We start from the raw sequence: 17858 nt of genomic DNA, 5'->3' as shown, positions 1-17858 counted from the left end.
TCACGGCTGGTTTCTAAGAAATTTTAAATAAGAGTGGATCAACATTTGTTAATATTAATAAAACTAATACATAATTCAAGAGGTATTTTGAAACAATCCAGTGTTGCAGTTGTACTTAAATGCCCCGTAAAGGTGCAACTCCCAGCGGACAGACTCCTCTCAAACCCAGTACCGGAGTCTGGTCTCACGTCTGTTGCTTTCAACAATCCCCTGGTATCTGGAGAACGCTACAGGCAGCTGGATTTCTTCTTTATCCTATTCACATTGTACGTCTTTGACATCTACGTTTGGTCTGAGCCACTTCATCGGACTGATTATAAGTGTGGAGCTACGCACGTTACTGCGGCTGAAAGATGCAAAGCTGTAGTTCTGGCCACATTTCGCTCTACATCGTTCACCGTCGCTGAACGGGAAACCGTGACGTTCCTTAACAGTAGACCTGAGCGATAGCCAGTCCTCACACTCCGTTCATACTGGTGTTACTCTTAAAGGTGCCACAGTGGAAGGTGAAGTTCTGCTCTGCACGTTTGCAGGTTCAAAACAACAACATCTCCATTTGGTACCACCGATGGAGAGGAAAGATGTTAGACGCCTTCAGCTCTGACAGAACTAATACACTACCATAGATGAAAATAGAGCAAACTGAAATAAGTCAGCAGGCATCTTTTCTCATTTCACCTTTTACGTGCTTTGTGACAGAGTCCGTACTTTTAAAGATGAAGTATATTTAGAGAAAGCCAGACAGACAGAAAAAACACTTCTGCAGAGTAGATACAACAAACGCCCAGCTTTTAGTTGAAGAGGAAGGAGCTGCAGGAAGCTTAGTGTCGCGCGGCCAGCTCCTGAGCAACACTCTTTCTGTCCATGCCTTGTGAATGATTGGCTGAAGGGTAGGATTGCGTCCAAGCTGCTGCCACAGGTATGTTTAACCTGCACCTGTGTGCGCGCGAGGGTCACGGAAAAGGTAACATAGCTGCAGAAACTGTCGATTTTATTACTTGTAATTTGCAAATCAACAATATTTTTGATTATGTAATCCTAAAATATAGTTTTGTCATATATGACACCCCTGGAGGACAGCTTTGTTCTGTTTTACTTTCTCCCATCAGTCATTACCTGAAGCTCCGACGTTACTAGGTGCAGAAAGTAGGAATTTTTTACACATGCGCTGCTATCCTGAGGTTTCCCGGGCGTTTGGCTGAGGGCAGCTATGAGAGCGCATCTCCAGCAGAAACCCTCCTGCGGTGAATTACAGTCAAGGGGAAAACAAACACCCCAGAATTCAAAGACTGTAAAACCAGCAACAACTGGAAGGTGTCATTTGGACTTTATCAGCCTCTTATGTTGTTGCAGAGGGTGTTTTGCCCGTTCCTCTTTCAGCGCTGCTTCTGTTCACAAAGGTTTGCAGACATTTGTTCATGCATGGCTCTCTTACAGTCTGACCACCGCATTTGAAAAGCATACCCTGAGGGCTTTGACAGGGCCGATGCAGCACCTTGATTTTTTTGCACCCAGGTTGTTGTGTATTTGCTGCTGTGTTGGGAACCACCGTTTCTTACTCCTATTCAAACCAATTCTCCAGATGGTCTCTTGGTTCTGGTGTACCTTGGTAAACAGAGAGGTTTATAGATGAATCAATCACCGCAACGTACCTGAGTACCATGGCTGCAAAACAAGCCCAAATCATCACCCCTCCATCACCGTGCTTCACAGTTTGTCTCTGCTGACTCAGACATAATGTCTCTAATCTCCGCTTTTGGTCTCATCTGTGCAAAGGACCTTGTTCCAGTTCCACGTACTTTATGAAGGTTTGTAAAAATATCTTGTGCCGAAAGATATTTTGTTTAGAAATCCTTCTAAACAATTTAAAATCAAAAGTGGCTCTGTGGGTTTTCTACGTTTCCCTGAACATTGCACAGTCTGACTTTGCCGTAAATAATAATGTGAATAATTTCTCTTGCTGTGTAAAGATGGCATTTGAGTTGTTTTAGACAACCTCAAGGCTCTCCTGGTTGACAAGTGCCTACAACTGTTTATGTGGTGCCATTGAAACTCTTTGGTGTTGTGCTAACCCACACCTACTTCCTGAGCCAGTCCAGGAAACATGTCCAGCAGTCCGGTATATTATCCAATGAAAGTCCCTTTAGTCAGCTCCACCTGACTGCCACTTTCCCTCCTAAATCCTGTTGAAATGGCAAGGATGGACTTAGTTTTAGTTAAATGGCTCTGTACTGACAATTCCTGATGGTTCTGGAAAGGATCGTTTCCTGTAGCTGTGATACGCTGTGGTGCAACTTTGAGCAGTCACTTAACTGTTGGTGACACCACTAAAGTTTCTAAACACACTCATTGTACCGCTTAAATAAGGAAATTGTGGTGAACTTGGTGCTGCTTTGAATGAAGCGTTGATGTTTTATCTCAAAGTGAGCTTGTTTCTTTGTTAGGAACAAGTTAGTTAGTCTTTATGCTCAACAGAATCAGCGGATTGTGGAGACACCCTGAATGCTTCTGCTGACGTCTTCCATCCAAACCTCACACTCTCCACTGAGCCACATTGAGACTGGTTGACATCCAGAGAACATGAACATACCTCACTTTTCATTTTTAATTAGTGTACTGTCTTTCTAAGCTGCCTCACTACGCTGGCTTAGAGCAGATCCTTCCTGACAAAGAACTCAAGTTGGATTCAGAAAACATATGCAGTCAGTCCATCACTTGTAACGTCAGCACAAAATGATGCCACCTTCCTTCTGACTTCTCTTAATGTAAAGGTTTTCTCAGAAACGGGAAGGAAATGAGCAATGCAACCCAGCTCAGACTGCCCGCCAGGACATTCCTCCCTGCAGGTGGTAGGCAGACATGGAGGCAGCTCTTGCTAACGTCTTTGGCCCATAAAGTGCTCGCCTGCCCTCCCTGATGCTAGCGAGGGCCACCTACTCATGTGGTCTTCTATCAGGAAGGTTTTATGTAGTATGAAGTATTATGACTAAACATAATCTGAAAAAAACAAAACAAAAAAACGTCTAAAGTCAAAGTCTGAAGGATTGCTGGACAAAAAAAAAAACTAACAAATTCTGCCTCCCTGGAAGGGAAATACTGGATGAAAAACATGACAAAAGACAAAAGAAATGCGTGCAGCCCCGTATGATAATCTAACACACAGCGTTCGGAGTGTGTGATTTACACAGATTCACCGTAACCAACTATCCGTCAGCTATAATTAACCAGGTATGAAACAGAATTGCCCATTGTTACTTCCCAAAACTCAGTTCCAAGAAGACCACATCCTGTTTTTACTTTGAACACCTTTCACAAATGTCTGAGATACGCAACTGCAACAACAGAACCAACTTCACATTCAGGTCTCCATCAAGGTAAACATACCAAACGGCTCGCTGGCCCTGCTGGGAGACGGGTGTTATGGAAATTGGCTGAATTTAACTGTTCAACGAGTTCCTGCAGACCTTATGATGAAGGTCAAGGATGTGTGATAACAAGAGATGCCATGAACTGCAATACACCGCAGACAGAAGTCTTTATGCACCCACAGCTTTTCTACATTTTGCCGTATTGCAACCACAAACCTCGGAGTGTTTTAGTGGGATTTTATGTGATACACCAGCAAACGACCGTGAAGTGGAAGGAAAATTTATAAAGGTTTAAGATTTTCAATGACTAAACATCTGAAAAGTGTGGCATGCATTTGTATTCAACACTTTGTTGAACCGCCTTTTACTGCAGTTACAGCTTTGAGCTTGCACGCACACACTGAAGGTTTTTTTGTTGTTGTTTTTTTTGGTGGGGATTTTTTTGTGGCTCCAGTGGCTCGCTTTTTCTGAAAGTAGGCTGACAGGAAGGGGGGTGGAAGAGGGGGAGAGACATGCAGCAAAGGACCGCGGGTCGGATTCGAACAGAGGTCGACCGCGTCGAGGACTAGGGCCTCCGTATATGGGTCGCGCTATCTGCTGCGCCACAAGCGCGCCCCACACTGAAGGTTATGCCCATCCTTTTTAGCAGAGTAGCTATAGCTCATTTGTGAAGAACGATTTTCATACATTCACAACTGCATTCAGGTCTAGACTTTGACTAGGCCATTCTAACGCATGAATATGCTTTGTGTGTTGAGGGACATTGCCCTGCTAAAAGGTGAATGTTCGCTCCAGTCTCAAATCTTCTGCAGCATCTCACAAGTTTAAATTCCCTCCTGGAGAAAGAGCGTCCTCATAGCTTGATGATTTCACCACCGCTGTGCTGACTGTGCATTCAGGGTGCTGCAAGTGTTCTCTGAACATTGAGGTTTACATGAAGCCCAGGAAGCTGAACTTCGATCTTTGCGGACCAGAACACGTCCTCCCTCATGTTGGCTGTGTCTCCTAACCTGACTCCGCCAGATGGATTTGCTCCGCATATCCATCTGGAAACCTTCCGTTGAAGTAATTTTGGGAAGGGGCGAAAATACTGGTTAGCTGATTGGCCTATGTTGGTGATAGACGGGCCAAATAAACCAGTCAGATCAACCAAGCATATCACGTACTAACAGCGACGACAAAAACACAACCACAAGCTCTTGCCGAAACCAGTAGGGAGAAGAGCAAAAACATCTTTTCCTCTGAGAAAAGCCTCCAGAGCAGTGTTTTGCTCTTCTTTCAGTGAAGAAATACTCTGTAATTCCGATAAAACTTGCGCGATAGCCACGCTAACGCTAGTTTCATCGGCTGAAGCCGCCATGTTCTTTAGACTGAACTGTCGCGCTTCTCGTTGCGTCACACCTCAACCCGCCTCAAAGCCAACGCTGATTGGACGTTCGTTTGGTGAACGGCTCCAAATTTTCTTTAACGGAAAGTAGCCAGACTGATCTGCGAGTGAAACCTTGAAAGCTCGCGAGATCAGGATGGTCTCACGAGGCTATGTGTCTCCTGCTGTTAGCTAACATTCTCAAATCAACCTCTGAGGCCTTGACAGAACAGCTAGCTAACACACTAGTGGAGTTGGTTCATTACTGCAGTTGGTCGCAATGGTTTTTATTAATGGGATCAGAGGAAAGGTGTCTGAAAACAAATGCACGTTCCACGTTATTAAACCAGTCCTTCCATAGATCCTTTTCCTTTCACTTCCCGCAGCATCTTTGCAAATTTGATTAACAATCATTAAGGTTTATGGTTGTAACTTAAAAAAAGGGAAAGGAAGACTTCGGTAAACAACTGTATTAATAACCTTTTTAAAGATGACTTCCATATAAAATAGAACTAATCAAAAAGCTATTTTTTTTCCTTTCAGATTCAATGGAGGACCCATCGCATCTTTCATTCAATAATGCCTCCTTCTCCCTATGTCCCTCTGCTGCCACACTCTACTTCCTGCCCTCCATCTACACACTCCTCTTCCTCACCGCGCTGCCGGGGAACGTGCTGTCTCTCTGGGTGTTCCTGCGCTGCATCCCTTCCATCTCCCCCACCCACATTTACCTTACCCACCTGAGCATCTCCAACCTGCTGATGGCCGTCACCGTGCCATTCCTCGCGGCGTACTTCGCCTGGGGCTCACACTGGACTGTAGGGGACATCCCATGCCAGATAGTCCTGCACGGCATCACCCCCGTGCTTCACATAAACATCTACATCAGCCTCCTCATCCTCACATGGGTGGCCCTCAGCCGCTTCGCAGTCCTCATCCGGAACACCCACGCCTCCAGGCCGAGCTCCTGCATCACCCTGCTGCCGCACGGCTTCTTCTCCCGCCTCACGCGGGTGTCCTTCGCAAACATCGTGTGCGGAATGGTGTGGGCGGTGGCGGTGGGGGGCATTGTGCCGGTGACTATTTACTACTCGGTGAATGAGGCTACGGAGAGTGCAGAAGACGCAGAGGAAGGTGGCTGTGAGAGCGTGTGCTACAGCCCTGTGGTGGAGCTAGGAGGCAGCGTGTCTTCCAACCTCAACATTTTCACAATAACTGTGTTCTTTGTTCTCTACCTGCTGGTGTTGCTCTCGTATGTGATCGTACTGAAGCATGTCAGAAGCTCCCGACGCCACGCAAACATCACCCGCTCACAGAGCATGCTGGCACGGGTTTCCCGAAACATCGTGATCATACAGGTGAGTATGGGTTCTTTAGGAAGTAACAAATATCGTAGAAGTTTGTTCTGGGTTTGTCATTAAGCAGCCTTAAGGTGCTTTATGCTTGATGCACGTACGTTCCGCGAGGAAATGAGATGTGGCTACAGAACGTCTGCAGCATTTATACACGGTGTGGTTTACCTCCGGAGCAGCACTATTCTCCTAGAGGGCAGTGTTGCGCCCTTACACCCACTGCACATAGAAGTAGAAAACACAGTAGTTGCTCACATTTTAAAAACTCGTACTTTCTTCCAAGGGCGATGGTGATCCAGCAATCGTTAACTATTCGTCGATCACGGTGATCTTTATGGGCCGAATCATAAAGAGGTCTATATTTACGTACCTCTACAAGAAATATCGCCTGCTCGTCCGCCATGTTTTTCCTTGCGGGACTGTCTGCATAGTTAGAAATTTTCCTCGGTGCGCCAAGTGGAAACTTTTGGCCAAAACGAGGGGCGTGGTAGCCAAAATAACGTAATATGGCCACATGAACCTCGCGGATGTGTCATGCATGCACCAGGCTTTAAGTAGCATTATTTTCATTACATTTTTATCCATAAAGGCCTAGACTATCCTATAATTGTTTAAGATGGTTTGACCAAGGATCTTTAAGACTTTCTCAAGGTCTTTTAGAAGAAATCATTTTCTTAAACAAAGGCCTTTAAATACAAGAGATGAATCAACCCTGTGTGAACGTGACAGAATGTGCACAGGGAGGACAACTCTTCAGTCTTCAGAACCAACTACCTCCTCAACGAACACTGTTGTTAAATATCTCCTATCCATGTCATTTAAAGTTTAGATTTTTTCATAGCTTTGCTATACTTCAAACAGTGACAGCATGTCAATGCTGGTACTGTAATTTTTGCATGATGGCAACTGATCACACTTAAAATGACATCCACAACACCAGCAAGAAGAACTGCTGAATTAATTATTGGACTTTCAATATTAAACTGCCTAAGCAGCTGATACATGAGGAAAAAATGATTAACCATCACATCAGGGAGTTTTACACAGCTATGTTTCTAAGTTCTGGTGGCAGCTCGCCGTGCCGCAGTGCTAACCCTAGCTTCACTGTGAACAGCGACAGGTGCTTCAGCTGCGTTGGGTTCAGCTCTTGTGACACTATTTCCTTTGCCATGGTAATATCTAGAGAGACCTGAGGTAACGTAGACCATTGCAGCTGTGTTATTGAAGCAAACGGCTTAGAGCCTAGCCAAATTTATTCTTTTTTTTCCTGTTTCAATGATCACAGACCTATGGATATATCTGTGAAAAGCTCATACAAGTGGGACCTCGGTACATTGGTCTGCACCTGATCAGACGAAGCTTCATATGGCTTCAGGAGGCGTGGGTATCACACACCCAAAGTGAAACAGGAATAATCTTGCGACCCATTCCACAAAGACACATTCAGCTTCTTTATGTTTTACCCCGTGCGAGCAGATTCTCAGAGACATTACATGAAAACCTGCCATTCTATTGGTTATCCACATAGGGATGATGCAGCTTTCTGGTCTTCCTGGTTCAGGAAACAACTTCACTGTTCCTCTTTCTTGATTTTGAAAATAAAGCATGCATACTTAAAATAAACAAAAAGGGCGTTGAAAAGCCTGGAAATCTTGTAGACAAGTCCTAACTTCTTCAAAGCTCTGCTAATTTGCTTCCTGTTTCTGAGAAACCATTTACTGTAAGGGAAGTGACACGAAGGTTGCCATCAACCTCAAACTGGTTTTACAAGTGATGGACTAATTGCATTCTTTTTCTGAATCAAACATGAACTCGTCAGGAAGGATCAGCTCTAAACCAGCGTAGTGAGGTAGATATCTTGGCAGCGTAGAAAGAAAATACAGTAATTAAAAATTAAAAGTGAGGGATGTTCATTTAGGTACATCCATGTTCCCTGGATGTCAACCAGCCTCAGTGTGGCTCAGTGGAGAGTGTGAGAGGTTTGGATCAGCAGGAGCATTCAGGGCGTCTCCACAATTCACTGATTCTGTTGATAAGCATTAAAACCTACAACAAGCTCCCTTTGAGATGAAGGAATCCGAGCTCAACTTGAGTGATCTCTGTCATCTAGATTTAAAGCATGAGCATCACCAAGTTCCACGCTTTTAATGACAATTTCCCTTATGTTGCAGCATACGCAGGAAATAAAACATTCAGTGTTTGACATTAAAAAAGTTGATCACTGAATAACTGTCAGTGTGACACACGTTTCGCTGCAGGAGGTTCTGCTGGAGATGAGCTCTCACAGACATCCCTGGAGATCTTTGGGAAATCCTTCAGCTGCTGTTGATGGCAGATTTTGGGCCGATATTTTTGCTACTGAAACCTTTTATGCATCGTGGTTTTCTTGGATTTGTGGGAACCACTGCAGAAAGCCATTATGTGACCGGATTTTCAGTGAATGCCACTCAGGAAATAGCCCGTCTTTACCTTACATCCAGCATGATGCCATACTATTGGATGCACATCTTGAGTTATTACCTCCTGCAATTCAATAAATAGGATAACATTGATGTGTCATAAGCAGGGACTAGATGCTTGTTGTTGTTCTGCGCAGGTTGTACTTTCATTGTGTCTCCTGCCGTATCACATCTACAAACCCATCTTCATCACTCTGGCTCATGATCAGCCTGCCCCACTGCACTCCTCTTGTCCTGCCGTCGACACCTGCCATCCCCTCAACAGCTTCATCGAGGTAACAACACTTCACCTCCATGTCTCACTGCCTGGGTTCAGAGCAGAGTGCATCATCTTCTCTTGCCTCTCTCTCTAGATAAAGAACTGCCTGTTTCTGCTTGCTGCTCTGAGATCCTCAACCGACCCTGTGATGTACTTCCTGTTGGACAGGACCTTTCGCAAACATGCCCTCACACTTTTAAGAAGCAACAAGACGGACTTGAATGGAAGACAAATGGTATGGTCTACTACAGGAAGCGCCAATCAGAGGACAGAAAACGCCGGGGAAGCAAATGTGACCTTTTCCGGTGAGGCGTTAAGTTGTGAGAGAAGTCAGCAGCTCCACTGCAACAAATAAGATGCGCCTGGACTGTGAAGGAACCAAAATGTCTGCACCTGCTGTCCCATCTGGCGTCCTGTACACTACTTCAGGCCCCAGCTACACCAAACTAGGCAGTTCTTAAATCAACAAGGTTTTCAAAATAAAGAACATCTACATCTATATCCACTTTGAAATTTCTGTGAAAAATGCTGCAACATCAATGTGTAGCATATTTGGTCAGATAAATAGACTTAAGAGAGACATTTGTTCCTGTCTTTATTTGTGTGTCCTCTCCGATGCAAGAGACAACGCCATGACCATGCCGGTCATGTCAGAACTCTCTACTGACTACCTGCAAGGCCCCCCTCAGTTGCCCTCCCCACTGCCTGCATGGGTCTGCTGTTTATTCAAAAACTTCCCTTCACATAGAGCCAGAGATCCAAAAGTTTCTGGCCCAACTTCTCCCACTTTCAAGGTGCATGGAGAGCGTAAACGAACTGGTCAATGAAAGCTTCAGCAACACCTAAAGGTTCGGGAGCAGACTTTATTGACAGACCAACGCATTGTGGCTTGTGGTCTTCTTCAGGGTCAACCTTCACACAGAGCCACCAAGATGCTCAGCAAAGAGCTGCTGCATTTATACACACTTGTGGCCCTTTTATTATTAAGTGGTCTTTATATATCCAGCTTGAAACTGTGTGTAGCTCTGTCTTACAGTACTATTTTTTAAAATTTCGATCTGAAATAAGACAGTGACTGTATAGAATGGCTCTGAGTGTTGTTTAAAACTGTTCTGTGATTTTTTTCTGGTGATCTTAGGACCGCTGTTTGAAGAAATAAAGTAAAAACTACTGTAGTTGGTGAAAAGGGATCTCACTACACTGAGATTCTTGCCAGAAAGTCAAAGCTTTGTTTACTAGAAAAGCTGATTTCAGTGACATGATGTGGTTTCAAACGGAGTTTACAGATCCAGAACCACCCAGGATGTTCCAGGGTGGCTCTACAGCCATAGATGGAAACTTCACACATGGATTTTCCAACAGTTTGTGTCTCATTAAAGCATCGGGACATGCAGCATTACACAAACCCCAAGTTGTGAGCCTGTATCTTTACTGTTCCAGACTAAGTAAAACACGGCCATATCAAACTGTTGAAGACAATGTTCATGTCTGAAGAATTATACTGGAAAACGTGCAGGACCCAGCTGGATGGACCTAACGTAGCCACTGTTCAGTTTACAGTGGTCCGGGTGTGTAAAGATGCCAGTTCTGAGCCGAGCTCAAACACGTCCACACAGAACCAAAGTGAGCCCTCTGTTCAAATGCAAATGTTTGCCATTCTTCTCAGCATACCACCCGCCTGCACAGATATTTACTTTCCCTTTAAGCAGAGGAGAAATCCATTAGCCCAGTGTGATTAGTGTAAAGCTACTGCGCTCTGCTCAGGGTCACTTTCCTGCTGGCGTGACCTCCAACCTTTCAGCTCATCTTTATGTCTCATTCATCGGTGCTTTTCCTTCTTTTAAACTACGAGTAGTGTCGCTCCCCCAACGTGTGCTACGACAGCTTATAAATGGCTGATATGTGTGTCATAAAGCTTGTTCAGTAATCGGAAATAAAATATAAATGAGGAATTACTGAGTGTGTGCTGGGGATGTGCTGAAAGTGTGTGTGTGTGTGTGTGTGTGTGTGTGTGTGTGTGTGTGTGTGTGTGTGTGTGTGTGTGAAAGGTTGACAGGGCTCCATAAAGTGAAGCTTCTTTAAATGCGTGTCCTCTGCAGGGCCTGGGCTGGCTTCTGACCGCGTGCCTCCCTCTATGGTCAGCCACAGACAGAGTCGAGCCAGCACATGTGAAAAGACGGGAGAGAGTGTTCCCACTGTGCAGAGCTGCAGAATGTGGCCTCTTTTTGCACCCTGGAAACCCTGATGTGCAGGACTGAACGAGCTAAGAGCTCACCCCAAAATGGATCCCCACTCACCGCGTTCATGTGCCAGGATCATAATGTAAAAATAGTTACATTTGTAATAGTTGAAGTCTCAAAACAAATGTATTTTTTTTTTCTTTGTAAGACATAATTTTTAAAAAGAAGTGACTCTTGGTAGACAATATCTAAATTGCCATTAGGTAATATCAGAAATCTGGATATTTCTCTTCCACACTGTGGTTATAAACACTCCATCTTACATGACTGAATGAATAAAGCCGTCATCAGTCATGTCATTTTATCAAAGTAAAACACCCCCCCCCCCACACACACACATACACACACAACCACACACACACACACACACACACACACACACACACACACACACACACACACACACACATGTGCAACAAACACATCATCTGTGCTGGAAATTTCAGCTTAATGACAAACTTGACCAAAATGTTAACACCTCTGATGAAGATGAGTAAAATGTCTTGTTTCGATGCAGCAGCATAATAACACACTGACAGACATAAAGCAAACCCAACCTCTAATTTCATTTATTCAGTGAGGAAAACCCCTCACATAAGGAAATAATTGCTTTTAACAAAAGCGCTGGTGCCACAATGTCTGGTGCCCCTGCTTTTACTTTCATAAGGTTGGAACATACAGAGGGGGAGATCTTTCTAGATGGTCCAGAGTCATGGGACCTTTCCTCTGCTCTTTCATCTTCTTTTCCCCCCCATCACTTCGCTGTAAGTTTGAGATGTGAGGACTGACATGCCATGAGAGAAGTTGGATTTTTGTGCCTGCTGGACCTGTTCTCTGTTGACTTTATCACATGTTTTGGATTGTTATCCTGCTAAAAAGACCCAGTGTTTTCTTTCTTTTTTTAACTTCTTTTTTTAACTTTATAAAATTAAAAACAGCTATTTCAAAGGTCGAGCAATCTAACAACATCCCAATGGCATTTGGAAGAGAAAGGAGTCCACAGCATCACAGATCATCCACCATGCTTAAGAGTGGGCAGAAGACATTTTTCCACATAATTACACAAATAGCTGCTGAAAAGCCCCTTCTTAGTGTCATTTGACCAAAGCTCACTGTTCCAGTAGAGCTCAGCAAACAGGCATCACTCCTAAACGACCACAGAGAATGCAGCTAGTGTCTAATGGTTGTTATGGAGACTTAGTGACTTCAAGATGACGCCCTCTGCTGCTGATCTCTAAAAGTGAGCTTTTCTGCCTTCCTTACCATCCTGCTCACTGTGCATGGTGGCAAAATAAATAAAGGTCCCAGTCCAGCCTAGGAACAAGTATTACAAACTGGATTGCAAATTAAAGGTTCCTAGAAACTATGATTTAACATCTTTCTAAAATGTTATTTGTTAGCTTATGCTACTAAAGTTATTTATAGGATTTTACACATATCTACCCTAATCTTTGAATTTTGACTCATATTATACAGGTGTAGATAACAGATGAGTCATGAGGTGGGCAGCTGGAGGCGAAGATGAGAGGAGCTGGTGACAATACATGCAGGAAAAGCAACACAGACAGGAGAAAGTGGTTATCAGGGGCTGTTCAAGCACTAAAGTGTCACTCAAAAGGGACCCACATCCTTTGACTAGAATTATGGTTCTTACAGTCGGTAAACGTTCATAATCCAACTCATTTTCTTTAGCTACTTCATCATCTGTCATGTAGACAGGTATACGTCAACAAAACATGGCCATTGTTGTCTGTGCCCACTCTTGCAGCCCCAAGTCCGTCCAGCTGTATTTAAATGAATCAACACATAGGTTGTCTTTCTGCAAGACTACACAGCAGCGAAGGTGAACCTTCACATACCTCAGGCTATCAACAAGCCACCAACATCCTGCAATGATGTGCTTTTCCATAAAAAAAGCTGCAATCATAGAATTAGCAGCACCAATGGTTATGATCTGACCTCTGACCTTGTGGTTCCCTAAATGAGCAGTTTAGGGGGAACACCAGTGGGTCAGCTTTGACCTTACGTTACCCACACTGAGACAGAGGAAGACGAACCAGGTCCAACTTGAAGGTGTCTCAGAAAAGAGACAAAATATGCAAATATATATTGAAGAGCATTTACCGTTTAAATCACAGATGAACGCAGATTTAACACTTTCCCGCTGAACACCAAATATTTCCGTTGAAACTACACGCCCACACAGTGAGTCAGCAGACCTCCTAATTAAATTAGGTCTAATCTAAGCTGCTATTTATCCTCAGAACCAACTATTTTCGGTCATTACTGGTGAATTGCATTCTGTTCTCTGGTCATAAAAACTGAATAAAAAAAACATTGCTGCTAGAAACGGAAAGCTAAACAATCCCATTACCTATGATAGCCAGTTTTGTTTACATTGTGCTTTTAAATATCGTTTTTCAGCAAGAACACTTAATTACAGCAGAATGTTCCTGATATTCAGTGCCGCACACAGGAAAAAGGCATTGCTCAACATCTAATGATAGGAACCTGACTGAAGGAGAAGGGCTATACTTAAAACATGAGTCTTCAGGGCAACTCTTGGTGTTTGACATTTTACACCAAGATAACGTCCGTCATGTCTTTAGGTATCTGTGCAGCCGATCATCTGTTTGCATCCATCCATCCGTCCATCCATCCATCCGTCCATCCATCCATCCATCCATCCATCCATCCATCCATCCATCCATCCATCCGTCCATCTATGATGTGTGTATACACACACATACATATACTGGTAAAGGTTGTTTCTTTTTTTTGCTTGAGTGAACAGATAGGGGGGGGGGGGGGGGGTGCTGTCCACCTTGCCAACAGATGCAAGGCTGCACAAAGACAGGGGTGTGTTCTCTCCCGACTCCTCTTCTCGCTGCACACAAACATCTGTGAAACTCCTCAAGTTTACAACATCAGCCAGCCTGCCTTGGATATTTTGGTCATGTTAAAACCAAAATTCACACATGTCGTGTCACAGCTATGACCCAGTAATAACATCACACATTCCCACTCTATGCAGTGCAGAGGCGTAACTCAATTTGGGTTGTAGGGGAAAATTAGCACCATCTCTTAATTTTAGAAATAATTCGGCTCTCTTCGGACCTTTAAACGCATTAAAATGCCGATTTCTGGTGATCGGGTGATGCTTACATGTGAAAGACACAAAACAGACAAATATCTCGCAAGATAGGAAACAGTGTAAGAGCAGCTGTGAGAGCTTCAGAAACAGAATTGGTAAAGGCCCAACTCTTTCTAGTCCCTCAGACGGTGCAGCATTGGCAACCGTCCATCGTCAGATTCAGAAATAATCTGACAGAAACACCTGAGAAAAAATTTATGAGTGTCTGCACGGTGGAGCCAGCCAGCAGCGCTTTTGCACTGAAACAAGAAGGTGCTGAGTTCAATGTCAGGTTGGGGGGGGGGGGATTCTTTTCAACCTTCCCGTGTGATGCAAGTCTGACGGGGGAGCCCTCAATCACAAAGCATCATGGTCAACACCTCAAGGCTCATTGGATGCCATTATAGAAGTCATTATCTCTGCCGTGGTACCACCCATCATCCCACACACACACACACACACACACACCGCTAATGCAGCGTGCCGCTTACATCACACTGAGGTCCAAGTGGACTGAGGCCGTTTTCCCTTGTCAAACAGCTGACATTCACGTATTCTGCGGGGAAATGTCTCTCGCCTCCATCAATCACACTTGTAGCCATTCATATGTAAAATGTGGCATTTGGATGGCCCTGTGCTTGCAAGGGACAGACAAACATATTGTGTTCAGATTTCCAGGGAGGAGGTGAAAACCGCCGCCTTCAGTGACTGTCTGAGGAAAAATAATCTGCCCGGTGCTCCTACGGCTTTTTAACATGCAAATGTAAGTGGTTTCATTGGGTCTACGCGCACCGCAGCAGTGAACTGCCTCAGATGAGAAGGAGCTGCCTTAACGACATGTTTAAAATCAAACGTTTGGGAGAACAAGAAAGAATATGTTTGACAACCTCTGCGCTTCTGAGCTCCTGCAGCAGGAGGGGTGGGGCTACATTGGTACTCATGTTGAAGTATTAACCAATCTACAGAACATGATCCACACAAGATCCATTTGGAAGAGACAAAACCTGCAGCAGGGACCTTTAGCTATGAGCTGTGTTATTTATGCTGAGTGTCAGCGGGATAAGAAAGATGATGGGCAAACGGCACATGAGGCCAAACCCTCATGACCAAAATGAACACATGGGCCTGTAAACGACACGTTGGTGACCCCCAAGACTGCTGGGAAAATATTAGCCAGACTGATGAGACCAAAGTGGAACTTTGTGAAAGGTGTGTGTCCCGTTTCAGAAAACATCAAACCCATGGTCGAACATGGTGGTGGTAGTATGATGGTGGCGGTATCAAACTGGACAGGAATATGAATTCCACTCTCTAGAAGACAACCGTGAAGGAGAATGCCCATCAGTTCATGAACTTAAGTTTTACAGTGGCCAAGTTACAGTCAATTTACATGCTGTGGGATTAAATTAAACATGCGTTTATATCCCCCAGTGTGATGGAAAAGGCTCATTGCCAGTGATCTCTAACCCCTGATGGTTACAACCAGTTATTAGGTTTAGGGGGCAATTACTTTTTCCACATAGGGCCAGGTTAGTTTAATTAGCTTTTTTTCTCAGCTAATTTTAAAAATTAGCTTTTTTAAAATTATCATTTAAAAAAAATCTGTTTTGTTTTAAGTCAGGTTATCTTTGTCGGATATCAATTTTTGTTTCAATGATCTGAACAAATCAAAGACTTTTTGTACCAAATAGATACTGCGCATTTGATGCAGTCAGAGCCATACGTCTCTTGGGGGATGTCTCCAGATCGTCTTTTCAAATCAGCTCAAGATAAGTCACACTGAACCGAGAGTGTTTGTTAAAAGTGTTTCAAATCTTGCTTCAAATTAGGCATTGGACTTGGGCATGGACTTTGACTGGGCCCTTCTAAAGCGCTGAACTTTAAAGGGACAATAAGTGAGATTTCACCACTAGGTGGTGCTTGAACACTATCTGTAGACCAGTTCGCCTCCTATGCACATATTTGTAAATGACAAAACTGCAGCAAAACAGCTTCAATTTTGGCAGGACATTTCTAGTGAAGAAGTAACTCATAACTTTGTAATGCTGTTAGCAGGAGAACATGTTGATCTGCTAGGGGTGCTCTCCACCAGATAGCTCCAACCCTGACCTGCTCTGACTGTGGCTGAGTGGCAGCTGTTCACATGCATGTACACGCACGGTCCAGCCCGGCTATGTAAACGAGAGACTGAAGAACAAAGCAGGGAGCAGCAGAGTGACGTCATACTTAATCCATCTGAAATATTACCTTTAGCTCTTCACATCATATTTGTTTTGTTCTTTCTATCTAAAATATTGAAATTTTGCTTATTGCTCCGTTAACTTCCTTTTGATCTAAAGCCTTCCATCTTACCTCTGGCTGTTTGCTTTAAGGTTGCTGTCCCGCTGCAAAGAGAACATCCACCCTAGTCTCAAGTCTTCTGTAGCCTCTTTTCTACCAGGACCTTGTATTTCTTCTCCAATGATCTTCCCATCAACTCTCACCAAGCGTACGTGGATACAGCGAACAAAAAAGTCTTTTTTTAAAACAGAAAATCTGCAAATAATAATAATAGTGATGATAATGAACTGTAAAACCTTGTCATATTCCATCTAAAGATACTAAAAGTTCAGCAGCCATCTAAGAAGTACGTTCTCAGTAACATGCAAAGAGGAAATGCCGTAAGAGAAGCAGGCAAAATGCCCTCTTCCTGCAGAGACACGGTTCTATTCCTGGATTTTCTATCACATATAGGATCCAAGGCTCTGTGTGTGTCATTTGGCAGGAGAGCCTCTCACCTGAGTGTACGTGCAGATAAAAGAAATATGGCTGCTGATAAGCGAGGCGCAGGCCTGCGCCAGCGGGATTTATGTTTCCCATCAAACGTCCCGCTGCGTTTACAGATTCCTCACATCTGTGATTTCCAGATTCAACACTCGGCTCTACCTTAACTACAAAACAGCGCGCTCAAGCACATGCGATACCCGAAAAGACACTTCCCCGTCACGACGAGCCGCCACAGCTCACACGGATAAACAAATTCCATCTGATGGTGGTGCGTCTCCATGCACGCTGCACCCAGAGAGGAAGAGGACGGAGACAAACGCAAGCATGTTTGGCGGAGTGCGTGGAAAGACAAGTGCAGTGGCGAGGGGATTTATGACCGTCAGGACTTTCAATGGTTCCTCTGACTTTCATGCATGAAGAGCTGCGACTGTGGAACCCTGATTCATATTTAACAAGGCTGGCTTTGTGGACGCACCGAATGTGTGAGCAGGGCCGCCTGTGCGTCCCCTAGGTGCCTCCTGTAAAGGGCGCCCATCTCAGGCGGCACATCTGATAAGCCTGAGACAAACAGGAGCTCACAACGTCACAGCGATAACAGAGGCGTTCGCCACCCTCAGCCAATGTCGCAGCTGTGTGTAACCCTGATCACACAGACGCACCCTCATCTGCACAAACACTCTCACACCTTTGTGCAAACATCCGACGCTGCCCAGATCCACATGAAAAAGATCATTTAGGCATAAATGCACCACAAATCACAACTAGACAAACAAAAAAGAGCTCATCTCTAAGGAGAAACTGCTATTTTTTTAAGAAACAAATTGGTTCTTTGACCAGTTTTGATTTAGTCTACTAGCTCCAACACGGCCAAACCAGCACAGCTTCTCTAAAGCTCATAGCTCATCAAATAACAGG

General features: G+C 44.3%; 2 protein-coding genes across 18 annotated transcripts in view; one reads left to right on the top strand and one right to left on the bottom strand.

Annotated features, from left to right (window-relative positions):
- caska (calcium/calmodulin-dependent serine protein kinase a) overlaps positions 1–17858 on the bottom strand; it is a 200182-nt gene that overhangs the window by 91954 nt on the left and 90370 nt on the right. The window lies entirely within an intron of this gene.
- LOC110369584 (probable G-protein coupled receptor 82) lies at positions 780–11261 on the top strand. 3 transcript variants are annotated; one of them, XM_021325020.2, is made up of 4 exons: positions 780–919; positions 5278–6092; positions 8683–8820; positions 8899–9181. In XM_021325020.2, exons 2-4 carry the CDS (start codon positions 5283–5285, stop codon positions 9157–9159), a joined length of 1209 nt encoding a protein of 402 aa, XP_021180695.2. In that variant the 5' UTR covers positions 780–919; positions 5278–5282; the 3' UTR covers positions 9160–9181. The 3 variants fall into 3 exon arrangements, with proteins under 3 accessions (XP_021180695.2, XP_021180696.2, XP_035994769.1); XM_021325021.2 differs by lacking the exons at positions 8683–8820; positions 8899–9181 and adding an exon at positions 10904–11261; XM_036138876.1 differs by lacking the exon at positions 780–919 and having other exon boundaries at positions 4962–6092.

This window comes from Fundulus heteroclitus, chromosome 7 (genome assembly GCF_011125445.2).
Source record: "Fundulus heteroclitus isolate FHET01 chromosome 7, MU-UCD_Fhet_4.1, whole genome shotgun sequence".
Classification (NCBI taxonomy): Eukaryota; Metazoa; Chordata; class Actinopteri; order Cyprinodontiformes; family Fundulidae; genus Fundulus; species Fundulus heteroclitus.
The sequence above is the reverse complement of the archived record's forward strand: the minus strand, read 5'-3'. Positions and strand labels throughout refer to the sequence as shown.

What these genes read in the sequence shown, in the direction of transcription:
- LOC110369584 (XM_021325020.2), top strand. Translation starts at nt 5,283, where the DNA reads ATGGAGGACCCATCGCATCTTTCATTCAATAATGCCTCCTTCTCCCTA. An exon ending in GAAACATCGTGATCATACAG is followed by an intron (nt 6,093 to 8,682) that starts GTGAGTATGGGT and finishes TGTTCTGCGCAG; the next exon opens with GTTGTACTTTCATTGTGTCT. An exon ending in CCCTCAACAGCTTCATCGAG is followed by an intron (nt 8,821 to 8,898) that starts GTAACAACACTT and finishes CTCTCTCTCTAG; the next exon opens with ATAAAGAACTGCCTGTTTCT.